Source organism: Ruditapes philippinarum, unplaced genomic scaffold, assembly GCF_026571515.1.
Source record: "Ruditapes philippinarum isolate M1 unplaced genomic scaffold, ASM2657151v2 ctg4383_1_1_1_1, whole genome shotgun sequence".
In the NCBI taxonomy this organism is placed as follows: Eukaryota; Metazoa; Mollusca; class Bivalvia; order Venerida; family Veneridae; genus Ruditapes; species Ruditapes philippinarum.
The window spans coordinates 119,142-141,288 of NW_026864645.1; the positions used below are offsets into that span (position 1 = coordinate 119,142).

The 22,147-nt window shown below is 33.7% G+C and overlaps 1 protein-coding gene across 1 annotated transcript; it reads left to right on the forward strand.

Annotated features, from left to right (window-relative positions):
• The first annotated feature begins 955 nt into the window (after nt 1-955).
• LOC132726383 (uncharacterized) lies at nt 956-22,135 on the forward strand. The gene is made up of 4 exons (XM_060711702.1): nt 956-1,229; nt 6,600-6,733; nt 21,049-21,613; nt 22,056-22,135. The coding sequence occupies exons 1-4, from the start codon at nt 1,070-1,072 to the stop codon at nt 22,133-22,135; spliced, it is 939 nt and encodes a 312-aa protein (XP_060567685.1). The 5' UTR covers nt 956-1,069.
• The last annotated feature ends 12 nt before the right edge of the window (nt 22,136-22,147 follow it).

The following is a 22,147-nucleotide window of genomic DNA, read 5'->3' on the forward strand; positions in this document are numbered from 1 at the left end:
CTTATGATATTAATTTGCTCCTAATAACTTTCCCGCCATTTAATTCCTGCCACATACATTTTCACGTGCTTTCCATGGTTTCATTGTATAAATGGAGACCACATGGTCACAGAAGCTAAGTATTCAAAAGGATTTTACGGCGAAATGAAAAGTATTTTGCTTTGAAATGAAAAGGATTTCGACGTGATATAAAAAGGAATTCTCTGTGAAATTTAATTAGTTGTAGAAGTTTATGTAGATAATTAGTTAATAGAATAGATAGACGATTTTTGATATATAAAACATCCAATGTGTAGATAAGATATTTCTATGTTTGCAAATAGAAAAAATATGTAAGTTATACAAATGACATTGTTGACATTGCTAATGGTCAACCAAACCTTCAAAAAATTTGTTTTCATTTGAACATAATGTTTATTTATAACATAATATTCAAACAACTGAATTTATTAAAAAGTCCATCCAATTCTGATTATGAAAACAAAGTTGTAACATATGTTGTTAATCAAAAGTCCTATATCTTCACTCAAATGAAGTCGTTTTGCTGCTTTAATTTTTTTAAAAAGTCCGAAACTTTTAAAGATATACTATGATCAAATGTTATAAAAGAACATATTGATAATTGCTTCACAGTTTCTTTGTAAATATAAAATAAACATATTTTGACTTCATACAAAGTAGATATGTTATGTTCAAAATTTTACACACTATATGTGTTCACAGTATGAATATATCGTGCCAATAAAAAACTGGCAGTTGTTTTTTAAAAAAAAAGACCAACTTTACTAGGCTTGTTATAGGGAACTCCGTTTTCCATACATAGTTTATTCATTCTTTTATTCAAATAAGACATATTCTTTGAGAATTTCATAGATTTCAATACATATCCGTGATTAAAATATTTTGCTCAAGGAGGAGCTTAGTATATCTTTAAACACTAAAACATTCAAACTTCCAAAATGTAATCGTTTGATATATTTATAATATATAGTTAACATATTTGTAACTTTCAGATTCTAGAGAGAAAAAAACAAATAAAGGAGTTAGTCTACAGATTCAATGCACATCGATGGAAGGATTTGAGCACGTTTTGTCTGTTGCTGGAGCTGAATCATCTACAAAAATCTTAATTGACATCTCTGACAAGATTTCCAAAGAAATCAATGAATATATTTCAGTAGATGTCGAACCTGATGTGCTGCCGATGGACGATGTTTTGAAAATGGAAGGTATATTAATTACGATGACAAAATGTTATTTACAATGATAATGTCAAAATATATTTTAAGATTATCTTACATATTTCAATTTTGTACACATAGAATGCCTCGGTATTTAAAAGAATTTTAACTTGGCATAGCGCAAGATTTTATAATTAGATTATGCGCCTTATTGCATTTTTAGATTCATTTAAAATATCATAGGCTGTTTTTATGTATTTGTAAAGAATGCTTATCATAATATAGATTATGTGTGTTGAGCCCCATTTCACGTCAACAAAATTATTACGATCTCTTTGGCACAAGTAAACATGTTTCTTGAGGTCTTTCTTCTCAGAAACTGACAATGCTATCCACTTCAAACTTATTTTTAAACTTTACAACAGCAGGTATCAAGTGCTGTGTTGCAGCTGTAAAAAGTTGTCCCGTACTGCACTTCAGTGTTGTTATATTTTTCGGGTCCTTCGGGATCATTGATGCCAGCACTATTAAGTGTTGAGAATTGAGTACCGCTCAAGCTGGTGCTTGGGGAGTGAGGGTTGTGCACTTATTCATTATCCCCCATGTACAGACTCACTCAAACCTAGTCTGAAATTTTCAGATAATTTTGTTATGATTAATGCTCCCGAGGGATCACTTTGTTTCTAGATTTTTGTGCATCCTTTTCGACGTTCCTTTCTTATCTCACCAGAACCGAAGGTTCAGGGTGAGCTATTAGTTTCAAAGGGGGATGCTCCGGCGTCAGTCGTCATGCATCAATAATCGTCTTTTCTGAAACTGCTAGGCAGATTTACTTCAAATTTGGTCTGTAGCTTCTAGTGGCAGTCACACTTGAATTTGCTCATGTCATTTGGCCTCCTTAAGGGGTCAACAGAGCCTAAAATAGAAAAACCTTTAAACATCTTCTACTACAGAACTAATGGATGGAAGATCATGAAACTTTGTCTGTAGCATTCTTAAGTAGTCTTTTATCAAGTTTGCTCATATTTATTTGATTGGCCCCTTTTAGAGGCCGCTAAAACTAAATATAGAAATAGCTTTAAACGTCTATTTCTACAGAACTAATTGATTTGATGTTAAGTGGTCTATCTTAAAAAATTAGTGCCCGGTTTTTAATGACAATTTATAATCATCTTGTAACCACCTATAGTTTAAAACATAGCTTTGTATGAAGTTAAAGCATGTGTATTTTATATTAATAAAGAGGCTGTGTAGCAATTATGAATATTATCAAATATGAAATTTGAGCAAAGCATATCTTTAATGAAAGGGAAACAACTTATGTTGGAATGTATTTCATAAATGTGATCATGCAATGCAATTATTCTAAGCTGGGAGTAATTACCTGTTTGCTGATGAAATTATTTGAGGTCATGACCACTGGCAAGAGATAAATTGATATTTATGAAATCACTTGAGCACATTGTCAGGACATAATGATTAACAGCACCCTGTAATAATTAAAACTTTATAATCATAAATGCTTTCAGAAATAGGTAACACTTATTTGAAAAGATAGTATACAGCTGTGTAATAAGTAAATGCTTAATATTTTGCCAAGTAAGAATACTTTTACAATTAATCAATTATTACACTATATGGTTTGTATCTAAACTGCACATAGTTTTTCATTTTGCATGCTAAAAGAAGACCCTGATCTCAAAACTCACTAGACATGCACAATGCCAAAGTTCAATTGTGTAGAAAAAAGTTCTGATTTGTTTCACAAATGCAATCATGTTAAGCATTAAATCAGCTCTAGAATTTGTATTTCTAGGTCAGTGAACAGAATTATCCCCAGGAAAATAAGTTAGGCCTAAAGAAAGATTACTTTTGTTTCCTGTACTTTACTTACAAATATTAGTTTGTATGCTCATTATTTTTATTTAATTCTGTTAAAAATTGTTATATTTTTTTCAATCTTTGTTGAATTAGATTCAAACTTGAAGAAAGCACATTTCAATAAATTTTTGGACACTGTTGAACCTGATGTTTCATTTGCATAATTAAATTTTTATATCATTTGATCTGTTATTGAATTTTGATATCAACTGGCCTACTTTTGGTATTTTTGATATTACTTGACCTACATTTTGTTGTTTTTTATGTATATACTAAAAATTTGGACCCGAGGTTGGTGTAATTTATGTAATTTTTGATGTTGAATTGAATTTTGATATCAGATGATCTACTTTCGATATTATTGACACCATTTGACATTCTGTCTTGTTTTTTTGACATACATTTTTGTAATTAAGACCAGGGGTTTAATATCTGATGCCAAATTGAATTTTGATATCAGCTGACCTACGATTGATATTTTTGATATCGCTCGACCTACTTTCTTGATTTTTGTTTTACAGACATGGAATTTGGATCAAGGGTGTGAATCAATTTTTGGTATCAGCTAACCTACTTTTTATATTTTTTTATATTGTTTGACCTACTTTTTTGGACCAAGGGTGCTATTTCTGATGTTAATTGAATTTTGATAGCAGCTGACCTACTTGTGATATTTTTTATATTATTTGACCTATTTCTTGCTTTTTGACATTTAGACATGAAATTTGGACCCAGGGTGTAATTTCTGGTGCTGAATTAAATTTTGATATCAGCTGACCTGCTTTTGATTTCTTTGATATCATTTGACCTACTTTCTTGTTTATTGACATACAGAATTGTAATTTGGACAAGGGTTGTAATTTTTAATGTGAATTAGATCTTGATATCAACTGGCCTTCTTTTTGATATTTTTACATTATTTTACCTATTGTCATTTTAAGGTACGGTAATGTTAACATATAGAATGTATATAAAATAAAATTGTTGTTCCAACTGTATAATTCAAACATCTACATCTTACATGTTTTGCATGTGACATTTTGTGTATTCGTTCACAAAAGTTATGAAAAAAATTGCCCTATCAAAATTTACCCTGCTCTATTGTTCATTTATTCTGCATTTATTCTACATAGTCTCATAGGAACACAATTGCAACATAAATATTTTTAAAAAAGCCTTTCAAAATATTAGGACAAAATCTTTCATTTATAAAGTGGACAACGAATTGTGGGTCAGATAAGTGATCTAGGATTATCTTGGCCCTATTGTTTATTATGAAGAAAAAAAACAATCAATGTTGTGAAAGTATATAGCTAGAGGAGCAAGTTAAAGTTGAGCTTGACTTGCATTTCTAACACTGAAAAACAGTTGTTTCTGGTGAGCGACTAAGGGCCATCATGGCCCACTTGTTCAAATTATCTAGCACTGGACAGGTCTGGATATATCTTTTTGCCCCAAAATATTCTCTTTCAGTACGTGTGGTATTCCCTACCTCCATCCCTCCCCTCCCTCCCTCAATCCATCCGCCCGTCTGTCCGTCCGTCACTGCTTCCGTCACATTCTTGTCCGAAGTATAAGTTGGAAGTATTTAAACATAGTAATCAGACTATGGACAGTGATAGAGACCATTTAGATGAAATGCAATTTTAAAGAACCATAACACTACCTTGTTTTATATTTTAAATAATCTCCCTTAAGTAAAAATTTGCTCATTGAAACTACAAAAAGTAGAGACAAGAGAAAGAGAAAGTACAGTGTCAAAAAAAACATAAGTTTTTAAATAATCTCCCCTTATAATATTTTATAATGCTTGATCTTGGAATAACTTGAGAATATTAAAGGAATTTGATAAAAGCTTCACACAGTCAGTGCAGTGTACAAAAGTCATACCTCTTCTTGTTTAATTTTCTAATTATCTCCCTTTTTGATACTTAAAATATTTAATTTGATAATCCTGTTCAGAGTATAGATTCAAAATATGTCAATAATATCTTATTGAAACTAGTGAACGGAAGTGCGGTGTTAAATCTCAATAATCACCAGTTAGCTCAAAAGGTAAAGCATTGGTCTGTTAATCCGATTCCGAATTCCGGACGGTGAAGTTCATTTTCGTTGTGATTGATCATGTAATCCTTACTACGGTCATTGCACTGTACCTCTGCTATGACATATACAGAAGTTATAAGTTCATTGCGAAAGTGAAGGCAACTACTACTGGCTAACTGTCTGAAACACTAAAAATTTGTGCTGTCTATGATTTAAACGGTACCGTTATGATTTTAGCTCAACTGAGTTTGCTCATGGCGAGCTTTTAGGATCGTTGAATGTCCGTCGTCCGTCCACATTTGTTCGTTAACACTCCAGCGATCACATTTTTGCCTCAATCATTATCAAACATTGTTAGGATGCTTGTCTAGGTATTTGCTCGGATGAGGTCGAACATGGGTCATCTCGGATGAAAGACTAGGTCACAGGAGCTAATAATAGAAAAATCTTGTTAACACTGTAGTGGATACTGTTTTCATCCAAATATCTTTAAAATAGGTACGAAAGTTTGTTTTGGTGACGTCTATGTCAAAAATTAGGTCACACCGCCCAAATATAGAAAAACCTTGTTAACACTGTTTTTATCCAAATATCATAGAAATCGGTCTGAAATGTTGTTTTGATGATTTCTAGGTCAAGTTCGAATATGTGTCATCTGGGGACAAAATTGGCCCCGCATAGGGGTCATAGATTTTCCTTATATATATACACTTAAAAAGATCTGCTTGCCTGAATGTTCAAGGCTTAGAGCTTAGACATTTGGTATATAATGTCATCTATAGGTCCTTTTCGAAATTTGTTCAAATTTTGCCCCTATTGTTAAAATCGACCCCGCCTTCTGGGACCATAGGTTTTCCTTGTATGTATATAGTAAAAACTTCTTATCTGAATTGACTACGGTTAGAGGTTAGATATTTGGCATGAAACATTGTGAAGTAGACTTCAACCGAGATTTTTCAAATCAAAATCCTTGGGTTAAAGTTGGCCCTGTACCAGGGGTCATTTTATAGGTTTATCTTATATGTATATAGTAAACATTGAAAGAATCTTCTACTCTTAATTGCTAGAGGTTAGTATTTGGCATGTAGCAGTGTTTAGCGGAACTCTACCGAGATTGTTCAAATTATATCCTGTGGTCAAAAATGGCACCGCCAAGGGGTCATAGATTTTCCTTATATATTTATAGTAAAAACTTTAAAAAAACTTCTTGTCGGAAGGTACAATGCTTAGGGCTTAGATATTTGGTATTATATCATCTAAAGGTCCTCTGCCATAGTTGTTCAAAGTTTGCCCTTATTGTTAAAAGTGGCACACAAATAACAGTATGTCTTCAGGTGAGCGGTTTGGGACCAATGGCCCCTTGTTTTTTTTATTTTAATCTATTCATAGTAAACGGTTTTATGCCTGTTGATAACTAAAGGATTATTCTATTCAACATTCTTGTCTTTTTCCTGACAATTGAATATGCCATGTCAAGAATATGAATTTCAGAAATATTTGAAAAAAGTGGCACGCATTCTGTTCCGTTGATAGAAAACGTGAATAGAAAAGTAACGGAAATGTTTGTCGATGACACAGTTTCAGAGATGGCACATCGACAAGAATGGACTTCAAACAAGACACAGGTAATATAAAAATAAATATTCATAGAATGCATGTTTTCATCTTAAAGTCAGTTTCTATAGTACTGCAATGATAACAACGACTGTGCATTTTTAGACATTGCAGTCAAAATTGAAACAACTAATTTCAAACAAAATCCGGTAGCAATACTACTCTTTTAATTATCTGCAATTAGAAAGTGAATTTTTGCAATTCTAGGTAATTTACCTTAACACAATTAATGAGTGAATACTGAGATAATTCTGCACGTTTTCATTTTTACTCATAAAAGAAAATTTCTTAGACCACAGATGTTTTCTCTCGGCCAATCAGATTAGTTTAAAAGTGTTTGATATATCCCACACATCACAGTCAAGTGTTTGATATAACTATCATGTTTGTATTCAACTGAAAGAAAAAAAACCGTTATGTGCACGCTTTATACGAGGAAAATTTATATGTATATACATCATCTAGTAAAATTCATAGTGTAATTCCCTTCTTAAAAATTAACAGATAGCAAAAGCCCTTTGACCAATTTATTTCGTCAGTTCATCATTTGACAAGAATAGTTACGGTATTTGTAAATAAAAAAAAAACAAGCAAGAATGAAATGAAATGTGTTAATCAATCTATTTAAATCTGTATAATTTTATTATGTATCTAAATTTTACGACCGCTTTTGTGCTAATATTTTAGGCACTGTGCCTTGTTCATTATGCCTGGCTCACTCTTAATAGCAGACACTGTAGATGTACATTCATTTTCGGTTTGGGATGAGGGGATTCCACTGGTGGGCAGAGGGTGGAGTTTCCGAACGGTGACTGGACTGCGTTTGCAACGCTAAGGAAATGCTATGCTTTAAGGCTTCACAGGGACGTTTGTAATATTTTTTAAGTTCATGAATGAGGTAAAAAAGACAATGCAGGATATATATAAAGCATAGAATAAAAACACGAATCTATATGTCAAGTAAAATATTTTCAACTTCAGCCGGACAACCAATCAATATTCTGAACCCTAGGGTTGTTTAAGCATTAAGAAAAACGTTTAATGAAAGTTACCTGCCCGTTTCTCCAAGAGCCCACTCTTGAGAAGCAGCCATCGCCCATGATTTCTGTCTAAGAGTATTTTTCGGTAAGCAGTTTTGATTCTTGACTTCATATTCAAGCGCTGTGTACGGTGTTATGTCATTTAATCATTTAAATGAAGAATCAACTGGAATAACAACAAAATCTCTCAACTTGCAAAATTGTAATAATATCGCATTCAGAAATGTTAAATTCTTCCCAAATTTCTTCTTACTACACTTTTGTTATGAAATGTGAAATCTATCATTCATGAGATTGTGTATACAGTAACTTATGAAAAAAAACATGAATTATGACATTTCCTCGTGCTTTTGTTTGCCTACAATAAGGCCAAATAGATTGAGTAAGAAATGTTTGGATGTCCCTATGCAATTGTCGAAGAAAAAATCGTTTACGCATGTTAAATCTTCACATTAAACAAAGAAAACTACCTGTGGTCTAAGTCAGATAGATCGCTCACGAGTACCAGTTGGATGTGAGATTTATCAACTCGCTTCGCTCGTTGATAAATCTCACATCCAACCGGTACTCATGATCTATCCTATACATCTGCAATTTTATAATAGCTTACGGCCATCTAGTAACAGGATAATCTTTACGGCGAAGAGATTACTATTTCCAAACATGAGCGACACAAAATAGTTCTCTTCCAATGTAGTTAAAATTACCCTTTGTACTTTGGAAAAAAAAAATTAGTCCGATTATATTTTGTCGTATGTACATTATCATTTTCGTAACAAATATAAATTAAATTTATTTAACCCAACGCGAATGAATATAACATTGCAACAGCGCCAGATCCTGTAACACATTTATTATAGTTTTATATAAAGATATGATGCTCAAATTAAGATTTATTAATATTGTATGTTCCAAAAAGCATTATTTAAAAAGATATTACCGAATTTAATATTTCATTCAAATAAAGGGAGGTTATTAGAAATTTGCTTTCTATAAATTCTAAGTCAAATTTTCCAATAAGAAATGAATGCATTTAATGATTTCATTTAATATGTACAAATATTTTCAGTACATATAAACATATTCTTCGATGTTTGAAAATTGGTTTATAAGCATAATTATATGCATATATAATTTCCCGTTAGAGTGGTATACAACCTCAATACCAAAACATACGAGAGACGGTCAGAAAAAATCCGGACTTTTCATGCTCCTCTCTTTCCACGTGCAGCTCTATACACACATTATATTTTGGTGAAAACTACTGTCCTAGGATAATAATATGGTCTTAACGGTACATGGGAAAGTCCAAAAACGGGGTTATCTGGGTTTTTATCCGGTATCGTAAAAGTAAACACTTACATATACTATATAGCATAATTCTTACTGTGTCGTTTGTATGTTACCGTTATGGCTCGGCCGGTAGATCGAAGTTATAGTAACTTTTAATATTTTGAACTCATAGGTTCGAACCCAACGTAGTGCCATTTTATAAACACAGTTTATTCTTCTTGCTCTGTTTTTTTATCATTATTGTTTATTTATTTTTCGTTTTCCTTTTTGATTTCTTCTTATATATATTTTATAGTATATATATATTTTATTTCTATTCTATTTTCTTTTGTATTTTTTGATCGCAGAGTAATAAAATATTCGATCTCATATTCATGTATGTATATGAATTTTTTTTTGAACAATTGTCTGTTCTTAGGTAAAAAATGTGTCTTACCAGTAGTCGAACTTCTGCATGTACGGGTAAAACACATTACTGACACGGTTGCTCTACCTACTGCGCTAACAAGACATATGATAATATGTAGTTTTATTTTCATTTTTATAGGTTGTGGCATTGATCTGCCCATCCTATTTTTCGCATTGTTATTGGTCTTTGTTATGTAAACAAAGGCTCAAGTTATTATTTTATTTTAATTTTAAAATTGCCACTCTCTTAAACCTATTGCAAACCTTTTTGTGTGTACTATCTATGTAATATTTTAATATATGCCTTTATAGCGTGTATGCGCTAAAGCATACATGTATCAATTGCATTATGTTACAAAAAGAACCGTTGAAAGAAAGATACGGTAATGAAATAAAAAATATAATTGTATATAAAACACCACTTAAAAGGTATTCTAAAACCAGATGTTCTGAATAAAAACGATTTCAAATTAATTCTTGCAAGTAAATAAAAAAAATAACTTGCTGTTGGTAAGGAATCGAACCAGAGACCATCAGATCAGTAGTCCGACATCTATACCAATACACCAAACCTCACTGACGAGAAATATTAGCAAATATATCGATATATTCGATAGATACTGGTCAATGTTTATTCATATGACCTTTACGAAAGTTAATGAAGTGCCAGGTCAATACTGTTGGACAATATCATCCTATAATCCCAGCACGATAAACAGAAGTTTCGTCATGTTTATTAATAGTATGGAACAGTCTATTTTGAAGCTAAAAGGGTAAATGAAAGGTTACATTATTTCCTAATTCGCTTTCGCTCAAACGGAAATAAATCATTTATCCCTTATTCTACAGAAACTAAGAAAATATAACACAAACACATATGTAGAATCAGTCATTCACAATGCATTTATGATCGAATTAACAAAGAACGGGCAAATGGGGCAAAAATTAACAATAAAAACTAATATTACTCAAACAATTGAAAAACGAAATTACAATCCTAAACATTTACTAACTAAAAGTCGTTTATCAATGTCAATCCTTAACATAAGAGTCCTTAGCCTTTTCAACTTTTCCAACGTCCATGACGTTTAAATAACCTATCTGACACTCCAGCATTGGCAAAGCAGCTGAAGCGCCACCTGATCTCAGACTATGCAATCCAAATTTTGATTTTTGTCCCAAACCGATATGCTCAAACATATCTAAAATAAGTTCACGAGCTCTAGTGTAAGACAATGGAGAAGTACCTCTTAATTTTATAACAATTAGAAACTCTTGAAAAAAGTAAACAGAACGAAATATAAAATCATTTGAGTTTTCATCAATGTTTGCCATAGTTAAATAACGCAATAACATGTTAACAGGACAAGTTACATTTCCCAGTCTTTGCTATTAAACACCAACTTCCATCTCGATAAATGTCTGTTTTACTGTGATCAATAAAACAATGCAATATGATCAGTCTTAAAAAAGAATATCAGAACGCTTAAATATTTATCAGTTCAGAAAATCTTAGAAAACCAGCGTAAGCTAAAAGACACATTGATATATTTCTAAGATTAAATAAATTTACATCAGTATTACCAAAAAACATTAACCAACTTAAAAAGTATTTCCGGCAAGTAACAGGTTCTTTTTCCTAGAAACACGATGTCCCAGAATTCTATGAGCAGCCTCCCTGACTGATTTCACTAAAAAGGATGAACACGGATTATTTAAATTTCCTGCTAAATCATTAGCCCATTTCATACCATAAAATGCTTCATCCACAGTAGATGGAGAATTACAACTTTGTATTAAAGACACTAAATATAAAGAAAAATCCACATCATTGGCAGGGAAAACGACCAAACCATGCTGTCTGGCCCATTTACTCCAACTGTTGTAGGATCTCTGGTATTTTTTACTCCGTATTACAGGCTTTTGATGAAAGAGCGACTTCCGGAAGTGAAGCAGCCAGGGAGGATAACTCTGGATCACCGTACACTTTATTACTCAATCGGTTTCATTATTAAATCTGAAAAATGTATAATAAATTCAAATCGTTAAAAAAAACTGATCAAATAAGAATTAAGTAAGAAAAAGCATAAAAACATAAAACATTAACAGGCCTGCCAGACCACTTATTTACAAAATATCTTTAAACTTTTGCCTGGGCCAAATTACCCTAAATTAATCACATTAGATACGTCTAAGTTCTACTTAAACATAAAATACAAATCGTGTCAAAAGGCTACAATAACTCATTTGTCCTGGCCAAGTGGCCCTGGACTATACATATCTTATAAGAACAGGTCAAGTGACCCTTGACTGAATGAAAATTTACACACGCTAGCCCTGGCCAAGTGGCCCTGGACTCTATCTTAAATAAAAACAATGCCATGGTCCAGTGACCCTTGACTAAATGGAACATTTTTCGTACACTAGCCCTGGCCAAGTGGCCCTGGACTGAACATATCTTAAAAAAAAAACAATGCAAAACTAACGTACACAAGTCCTGGCCAAGTGGCCCTGGACTTAAATTAAAATCTATGTGCAAATACAAAATGACAAATAACTTATACACAAGACCTAAACAAAAAGGCCCTCATAAATCACTTCCGGAAAATTAACAAATGCATGGAATGAAAAGAAACTTCAACAACATTCATAAATGTCAAACTTGAATATCAGACATTTAAAATACAAATAATTTAGCAAACAATCTAATCTCACGGCTAAAATCTTGCTTGTGAACTTTTTTGAACCAAAGATTGTATTTTTGTTTTTATATTGAATAAAAAATATCTTGACCAGCTTTAAATTCGAGCACTTCTAAAATCATAGATTGCTTAATACTAGTATTGCCGAAAAGTAACGGCCAAAAGGCTGCAGAGGGCCAATTCGGAACTATCAAAGTTCCAACAGCCCCGCAAGAAACCAGGTAATTTATAACTCTCGGTACCAAATTTACCGGCGGAACTAAACCAATTATTTTCTTCAGCCCAAAGATACTGAAAAGGCATCAACATTTTTCAGTCCCTGGTACCCAAAACTTAGAATTAAATCTAGGAGATCTTTTATTATAATGATTAGCAACCGGTCAACTGTATGGGGACCCCCACAGACTATCTAAAAAATTAAAAAAGTCCTCGGAAACTCCCCCAATCATCCCAATCAAAAACTTTACTGATTGCGTCGGCAACAGAATTTTCTTTCCTTAGGAACCCACTGCAAACAAAGGGAGATGTTACCTTCAAGGCATAATTTGAAAATTTCCAACGCTATAGCATGTTATTTAGGTTTCATACTACCACTATCAATTATAACGACACAATTTTGATTGTCCGTGCACCAACGAACACAGTGACCTTTCAAACGGCTGAAAAAAGATCGTACGGCAAAATTGATAGCAGTTAATTCCCGCAAGTAGAACTTTCAGACTTTTCGGATTCCGACCAATTTTATATGACAGATTTCGTCGGGGGGAAACCTTTAATTATAGCCCCGGCGGCATAAGAGCTAGCATCCCGAAAAAATAGTTATTGTGTGAGACAAGTTACTAAATACAGGCCCGTACTGGATAATAACCTAAATTTCTCATCCAAAATTCAAATTCATATAAACATCCGCTATCATGACTTAAATTTAAGTTCGAATCCCAACTTTGTCTAGCTTCTATAGCCATTTTTGTAAATTTTTTAGTCATGAGTTTACATACATTGCCTAAAACCGGAATCATCGACACAATTTTCCCAGTTACACGTGCGATTTCCCTAGCGGTCAGAAACGTCAAATGTGATAAACAATAGGAAATAGCTTCTCTCGTTGCTATTCAGTCTTCTTTCAGAAATACCTAAAGAATTATTAGATAAATTCCAAAACTAAACCAAGCCATTCCAAAGTTTTGAACAGGGATAAAAAATTGATTTTTCTAAATTCAAAATAAAACCTGCTTGTAAAATAACAGATTTAACAAAAATGAGCATCCTGAAGAGTTAAAACTCATACTTTTTATTAACCCCCCAATCCATCATCTAGAAAAGCACTAAACGAACTCCATTTTCCCTGACGTATTTAACTACAGCTCTTATAAACATTTCGAAAAAAACGACAATGGAGCAGAAGTAAGACCAAAACGGCAATACAGTAAAAACAAAATACTTTTTCTTGCCTTTAATATTCCCCAAGAAAATCCCAGAAAACTTTGATGTAAAGGTGAAATATCTATATGATGATAAGCGGATTTTTATGTCAAATTTTAAACATATAACCATCTTTAAAAAAGCATTTCAAAAGCTACTTTCCATTTTCTTCAAACTTAAAATGTTCCTTCCAAATAAAAACTTATTTAAATGACTTAGATCAGAATCAACCTTTTCCTTGCCAAGTGCTATTTATAGCAACAGAAAGGGGATTAACAACATAGGGTTTAAAAAGGGTACTTCTAAAATGCATCCCGCATTAAGCAAATCTTAAAACAGCATCCGTTACAAAAATCGGAATTTGAATAGCAGATTTGTTATTACGTAAAACGTAACTCAAAGGTGTTTCTAAAAATGGAATCTTATACCCCCAAATTCTATAATATCAAGAACAAAATCATGGGCCTTTAAAGTATTCTTCCAAAATTGTACATTTTTTACAAAAGCCTGCCTTTGACGGAAGGCCTGAGCAATTACATTATCGGGACATGTTTGATAATCTGTATTCAAAAAAAACTTGCTATGAAAAAGTAAAGTTTTTACAATCAGCATTATGCAAAAATCAGTGAAAAAATACTCATCATTTATCTTCTGTTGACTCCCTGCCTTGATGCTTGACGACTTGAGAGGGGAAAGTCTTTCCACCTTTTTGCCACGAGAGTCCGCTGAATCCACGTGTAGTAGGGTTTTGTACTTGGGGCCTGCATTTTTGCTTGGGCAATCTGGTCGGGTGTGTGTCCAATCCCGCCGCATGCGAAACATTGGATGAAGGAAGAATTTTCGCCGAAACTGACGAAAAAGAACTTGGTGTAGTTAGAATTACCCGGGGAAAGTACTGCTGCACCGAGTTGACTGTCCATACAAGAAGAAACAAGACCAGAAGTGAACGAAACGCTCGAGTTAGGCTTTTTTGGTCTGGGCGTGGTTTTTTCTTCTCAAGAGCCCGTTTTTCCGCTCGACGGAGCTTCTTGTCATCCTCGCTATCGCTGGCAAGTTTCGTCTGATAAATACTCGTTCACTGTTCCCAACCAGCGGGTGACTTGTCTGCAAATTTTTATGAGCTTGTTTGCGCCGACTCAGTTTTTTTTTACGAATGTCACAGAGGCTGTCCAAAACAAGACTGACGCCTTTCACCTTTCTTGAGCAAGTCTGAAGTTAATTCTAAATCTTGAATCAAATCAGAATTGAATGTATGTTGACGCTGATTCCCTTTATACTTGAAACGTGTGTAAGAACTGCAATCTCCTCGAAAACGTTTAAAAAGTTTCGATTGAAGAAGTATGCACTTCGTTCTCTTAAAATCTCTCTCTTTTAGCGAATTAAATTGCTGGTCAAAGTAATTTCTCATCAAATCAAAAGACTGTGAAAACAACATCGTCTCTAGAATTATCCGAATTATCTCTGCAAATATAAACCACGTGGTCGCTCGCTCGTCTTGCAGTTCTTCGTTATCAGCCATTGATATCAAACTTGTAAACGTGATTGACTATTCAATGCAATGTGAATCCTCGAATGATTAACTTTAGCGAACCGCCTTAGCTTATATATCAACACAGCACGTAAATTTCGTGCAAATAACAACGTGTAGAAACAAGGATAAATACATCTCCTGATTGATTAACCAATATATTGATAATAGTTATAGATAGTAATAGTTGCCGTAATAGCTCAATCGGTAGAGCACTTCAATCACAAAATGTTTTAAGACACAATACTGACAAGCTCTTATAGGTACAAATTTTTATCGAGGTTTGTGTTTTTTTTTCTCACCATTTATGAATAGTAATATGAACGTGATTATTTAAATTTGATTTATATAGTTTTGTTTTCGTTTTTTTTATGATTATTTTACTTTCGAGCGAAGTATCTTAAATTTTCTAATCTTTTTTTTTTCATAGAAGTGTATTTCAAGATATGCAATAGATACAATAAATACAACATTTCAAATTTCATCTGTCTCCGGTTTCTGAGGCTGTGTCGGTTTCATCGTCACTGTTATCACAGCTGCTGCTATCGGACGACAGGGTCTAATTCGTCTTGGATGTTTTCACTCTGCTTCTATATTTTCCACATGGCTACAGCACTCGGCCAAATGCTCAGATGTAATGGATGCTTCAGCTTCGGTAACAAGGTCTTGTACATCTGATAACCGAAAGTTCTAGTTCTTCCGACCAACATATCCTTTTAGCTGTGACCATATGAGTTCAATCGGGTTAAGCTCTGCATGGTATGGCGGCAGTCGGATAGAGCTATATCCATGAGCCCTTAACATCTCATCCACAACATATGTTGGTTTCACTTGCTGTTGCTTGCATAATGCTAACAATTCTACCTTAAGAAGGTCTTCTGAAAAAGTAAAGTTGTGCTGGTGTAACCACGCTTGTATATCAGCCTTCCTAGAAGAAGATGTGGGACATCTGTCAATCTGAAAGTTAAATAAGAAATACTTATTATACAGGCATTTACTTTATAGATAACTAAAACAATATTACACTCTTTACCTTTAAAGTTAACTAATATAAATCTTTCTTGCTTGTATAAAATGTAATTACGAGTAGAATACATTATTATATGTAAAAGTGACAATATAAAATGCTTAACAAAACAACAATATTCAGGTTTTTAATCTGAATATTATGGTATCCAGCGTTGTCCAGGACCACAACAGTATGTGGCTGAAACTTAGGAATCAACATTTCCCGGAGCCACTTCTGGAAGTTTTCAGCATTCATCTGTGAATGGTAGTCGCCAATAGATGACTTGACCTTAAATACTAAAAGAGATGCGGGTACAAAACCGTTTTTGTCACCAGCGTGCAGTATGATGATCCTGTCGCCTTTTCCAAATGGTACTGATAGTCCAGTGATTTTATCCTGCCAACATTTCGAGACGAAGTGAGATGAATGAATGAATGTTTCATCAACAAATACGATTGGTCGTCCTTCGTCTCGGAACTTTTTCACTGACCTCAGATAGCGGATGCGTTGTATTGTGACATCTGTTTTCTCCATAAGCAGCTTCCTGTTACTGTTGCATCGTCTATAGCGGAAGTCTAGAGACTTCAGAACCATACGAAGCTGAGTTTTTGAAATGCTTATATTCATTGATGTCTCGAGCTCCTTACTGATGTTACTCAGGGTTGGAAGCAATTTTTTTGAACTGTACATGGTATAAACAGAGTGACGGATGGCACAGAGCTGGAAATCGTAAAGCATCAATACATCTGTACGGGTTTTCTTGGGCAGCTGTGGTTTTGCAGTGACACAACGTCTGACAGTGGAGATGCTGACTCCGCAGACATCTGCAGTTCTGTCGTATGGCGCAGTAAGAGGAATCGTCAACTCTCCTGTATCTTTCTCTCGCCGAAAAAAAATAAAAAAACGTTTTTTTATAATTTGTCGAGGCTCAAAATTTTTCAACATGTCTGAATAGTTTTGAAGCAGAGACAATAATGAAACTTTTGTTCAGTTTTATTCATGTATATGTGAAATATTTTATGCACGGGATATTCGCGTTCTTTGCTTTGACTTGTATTCTGGTGCGTCATTTTGTCTTTGTGTTAATACAGTTATATATTCATATGTGTACATTGTCAAACTGATATGTATGTGTTTTACAGTGAGTCTGGAATAAAAAAAGAAAAAATTTCCCCGAGGTTTCGAACCTACAAGTAATTTCATTTGCAGAGGTGGCTAAACTTACTACGCTATAGAGTCAGTCTAAATTAAATTGTCTTCAAATACTATCTGTATATCTTTAATTGAAATACTTTGGTTAATCACCAGTGGTTTACCTATGTTAATCTTTTCATGGACTGTGCTTTTAATTTTAGACATGACGAAAGTTCTGTTTATCGTGCTCGGACTATAGGACAGTATATTCATTCGCCAATAACGTGGTCAGTTTATTTTCAATGATAGTTGTGTATACACAGTATTTAGCCCTCTGATATATGATAGGTGTTTCGTCTATCATGGACTCTTTGTGAGAGGAACAACGCTCAGTAATAAAGTTTCTGGTTGCAGAAGGTGAAAAGTCCTGCCAAATCTTTCAGAGGCTTAAAAAAAGATTTTCTGATAAATGTGTATCACGTTCAACCTTCTACAACTGGGTTTCTCAGTTTCGTGAAGGCAGAACAAGTGTTTGTGCCCAGGACTGGGCGGCCAGCTGAGTCCAGCTGAGGCGGTGACCCCAACAATGGTAGCAAATGTTAAAGCTTTTGTCAACGTTTTAATCGTGATAAGTTTTTGAACCGCATTATCACTGGAGATGAGATGTGGGTTCATTATTCCGAACCTGAGACAAAATCTCAGTCAAAGCAGTGGAAACAAGCTGGTTCCCCACCTCCTAAAAAGTTTAAGCTGTTTCCTTCGGCTGGCAAAGTCATGCTTGTCGCCTTTTGGGATTTACGAGGAATGATACTTACTCATTTCATGCCAAAAGGTCAAACTGTCACCGCCAAGTACTATTCTGAAGTAATTCTGAAAAATCTCAGAAAAAAGCTGAAGCAAATGCGTTCCAGGTTAGCACAGAAAAATGTCCTCCTTCTTCTTCACGATAACGCCCCTTCCCATACCGCCGGAGCTACAGTGGAGGTTATCAATTCTTACAAATGGCAATTGTTGTCTCATCCTCCTTATAGCCCAGACCTTGCCCCCTGTGACTTTTATTTGTTTCCAGAACTGAAAAAATTGCTTGCTGGTAAGAAATTTAAGACCAGGGCGGCTTTGATATCTGCTGTTACACAGTACCTAAAACATAGGTCTACGTCATGGTTCACAGCGGGAATACAAAAGCTCCCATGAAGATAGCAAAAGTGCGTAGACGTAGGTGGAGAATATTTTGAAAAAGAGTAAAAAGATTTATTTTTAAATGTTGAATGGTTTTCGAAAACGAGTCAAAAGTCCGGATATTTTCTGACTTCCCCTCGTACAGGATCTTTAAGTAAATTTTGATATGAAGGGCATATAACTCTAACAACGTTGTTATAACCAAAAATACGTAACGGACAAATTTTTAGCAGAACAGGCACAGCGTATACTTTTTTATGAAAGCAATTTTGAGATTTCAGGCGGGGGGGGGGTGTATATCGACCCTTCCTTTGAGTGAAACCGGCAACATCTCTTTCAAATTAGCTTTTATAGAAAGGTGATACTTTTTTCCGTTTCGTCAAATTTAAAAAGTCATTTTTGTGCACCCACCACGAACGTTCAAATAGCGATTGTGTGCATCACGCACCTTGGTATGAATCAACGCGTTTGATAGGTCAGACGGATTGTGATTATCGAATCAGATTATAGAAAAAATTGACCAGCAGATATTGTTCTTCCGTTATAAACGAAACAAAATTTTAAGAATACATGTATGTTTTGTTTGTTTTTTTTTCAATATGAAATGTCTGCCTGCGGGTTATAATACGGAAGGCATAGAGAAACGAAGTAAAGAGCAAATAATTGGAGATGATAAATAAGTCTTGTTTTATCTTTATTTCTCAGGAACAAAATATTTTCAAAGGAGACCAATAGTATTGGTCTAGGGAAAGATAAAATGACTCATCGTTACGAAACATAAACAAAATCAAAACCTGATAATTGTAATTCTATATATTTAATGCTTAAAATGTCATAACTAATATGAATTAAACAATTGTATGATAAATTGAAAAACGGCTCATTCTACTATATGAATAAACGGGGCGTTTTCATATAAACTGCTGAATGTTATTAAATTACTTAAAAATGCTCACCACGCCTAAATAGTATAACCCATATGAACATATAAACATAACTACATAAAAGACAAGCACACATGAATTCATTGAGTTAACAGATATGTAAACAGGTTCTGGCAGTGAAATAACATAATCACAATACATCGTCATAATAATAAACAAAGGGTACAACAGAAAATAAAAAATAAATTAACAAGAGTTGAACATAGATTACATTAGGGGTCAGCAATCTTGAAACCTAATAAAATCTTTATCACACAAGTTCAAAATTACGTGATATTATTAGGTGTTCATACAATATACAGATTGTTTACATTTTATTCAGAATATGGCGAAAACAAAACAAACTTAGAGTTCATCCATCTAAGACTGTTTATGGTATTTTCATGCAAGGTATAATTGACAAAAATATCAAAACGATTGCTTGTTCACTTTAAATACTACCAGTCTTAATAAAGAAAGGCTATCAAATTTGAACTATTTTTTTTGAGTTCTTATTTAATTAATTAATTACATCAGTTTATAGTTACACAAATTAGTAAAAAAAATGTATGCATAGGCTGGTCTGGATCCATGCTGGTCGCAAACGCATTATGTGGGTTTTGTCATGGCACGGCTTAAATTTCGATGACGTAATGCAGAGATAAAAGCTGGAAAAGGTCACGAAAAGGTCATTTTATTGGTACATGTATAATATATATAAGTTTTTTTGTTACTTTCACTAGTGTGACTGACCGAATACAGGGATAGATAATTAACATTCGTATTACAACCAAATGTTGTCTTAAATTTAGTTCTTCCCTATTGCTTTTACATGAAGTCAAACTGATTTTAGATGCAGTTCGGCCAATATAATTTATGTAGACACCGAAAGTACAAAATGTCTAACACTAGTACGGATTTGTTATATTTGTACATCAGTGAGCATTTTTGAATTATGATTGTGAGACATATTTTCATAATATAGAAATAAGGTTCATTTTCCTAGATAACAAAACATTCGTTATAGATTATCAAAGATTACAATCTCTGTTTTGGTTTACATATTAAGTCTGAAGTTATTATGAATAATAGCCGAGTTTTTCCGATTGTTAAAATTGAGCACCGATTTATGTATGTGAAAAGGAAAAGAAGTCAGTCACAGGGAAAGTTTCAAAATTCTCGAGATCCCTAAACATTCAGTATCATCATTTAATACTTTAAATTGTTGTAATGTTGGTGATGGTGATTGTGGTGATAATGGTGGTGGTTTTACGGATGTTTTTGATAATGATGGTTAAGATAAGGGTGTAGAATATTACTGTCTTTTTTGACACTTTATCGAAATAAAAACACATACGATTGTGATAAGTTATTCAGGGGGCGTGGACGGTAACTTGAATTTTCCGTTTCCGTTCAGGAACAGACTCAATCAAACCGAGCCTGCAACATTGACAATTTTGTCGTTATTTCTCTCTATTTGTTCGTGCGGCGAGAGTATACCTATTTGACACATAAACGGGATTTATAATACACATGAGATGTTCAAAACATATGATATGTACATTACATATGTATATGAAAAATTAAAGATCTTTGTTATAATTCACGCCATGTTCATTCAGGACGGGTAATGAATATTTATTTAGTTTATTTCAATTCAACTACACTCGAACACTTTTTATTTTCAGAAAATCAGATGTTTACCGGATAAGCTACAGGAACTTTCAAGAAATATAAATGATTCATCTACAAACACTGAAATCAATAAACTTCACCAGAAAGCAGAGGGGGTTTGTAATTCCGTAACCAAGGCGTTTACAGTTACCGGAAGTGATGTATTAAAAGAAAAGGAGAAGCTTTCACGGGTGTCTTGTCCCAGCAGAGTTGATATTGAAAGATTGTCACAAACGTTACTTGCATTTATAGGTGATCTTCGTACTTGCACAAACGAAATTTTTTCTATAAAATCGAGCATCAATAATTGTGTTGGTATCAATCGTTGTGCGATGAAATTAATAGAAAATGAAATCATTGCAGCTGAGACCGAAGTATATGAATTAGATAAGCAGATTCAACTTACACAAAAGGAAATATCAAAATACGAGGATGAAGCTTACAATGAGGAACGCGGTGCTGTTGACCTCGAAGACCGAGCTAAAGGTCTTCGACATAAATTAGAGGAACACAAAGAAAAGGGATTGTTATGGGGCTATGGATCTCTGTCAGTAGGAAAATTGTTTGCACCACTTACATGTAAGTGTACTTGTAAAGTTTTTTATTATTATGACAGCAAAAGCAACATCTCATATAGCAACGTATGAAAATTTAACCCATACCAATTACATTGTGGATTGCATCATGCTTTTCAAACCAGTAACAGTTTCTTGTTCTGATTGAGATCGCAATGTTACAAATACAGTAAAAACTGTTTACAGTGACCTTCGATGGGAGAAAGAAAAAAGGTCATTATAGACAGGGAGTCACTGTGGACAGTCCCTTCATTATTAGATATATTCGAGACTTTAGGGAGAAGTTGGGAGATATATAAGGCGTCATCTGAAGAATTATAAGCTAGGAATAAATCAGAAAAGAAATAAGAAACACTTTTCAAATAAAACAATTCTACTATTAATATTCTTTTCATAAATGTATACCAATAGCAAACACAATGTTTACATATACTGTATACCTGTAGTGAGTATGTTGGTAACAATATTCAGCAGAGCAGCACCACTTGCCATATTGGCAATGAGTCAGGCTGGTCATCGTCTATAATCTGCCCACAAG

Excerpts from the sequence above, each read along its gene's own strand:
- LOC132726383 (XM_060711702.1), top strand. The coding sequence starts at position 1,070 with ATGGAAGGATTTGAGCACGTTTTGTCTGTTGCTGGAGCTGAATCATCT. Across the intron at positions 1,230-6,599 it reads CGATGTTTTGAAAATGGAAG|AAATATTTGAAAAAAGTGGC; the intron begins GTATATTAATTA and ends TATGAATTTCAG. Across the intron at positions 21,614-22,055 it reads ATTGTTTGCACCACTTACAT|TGAGTATGTTGGTAACAATA; the intron begins GTAAGTGTACTT and ends GTATACCTGTAG.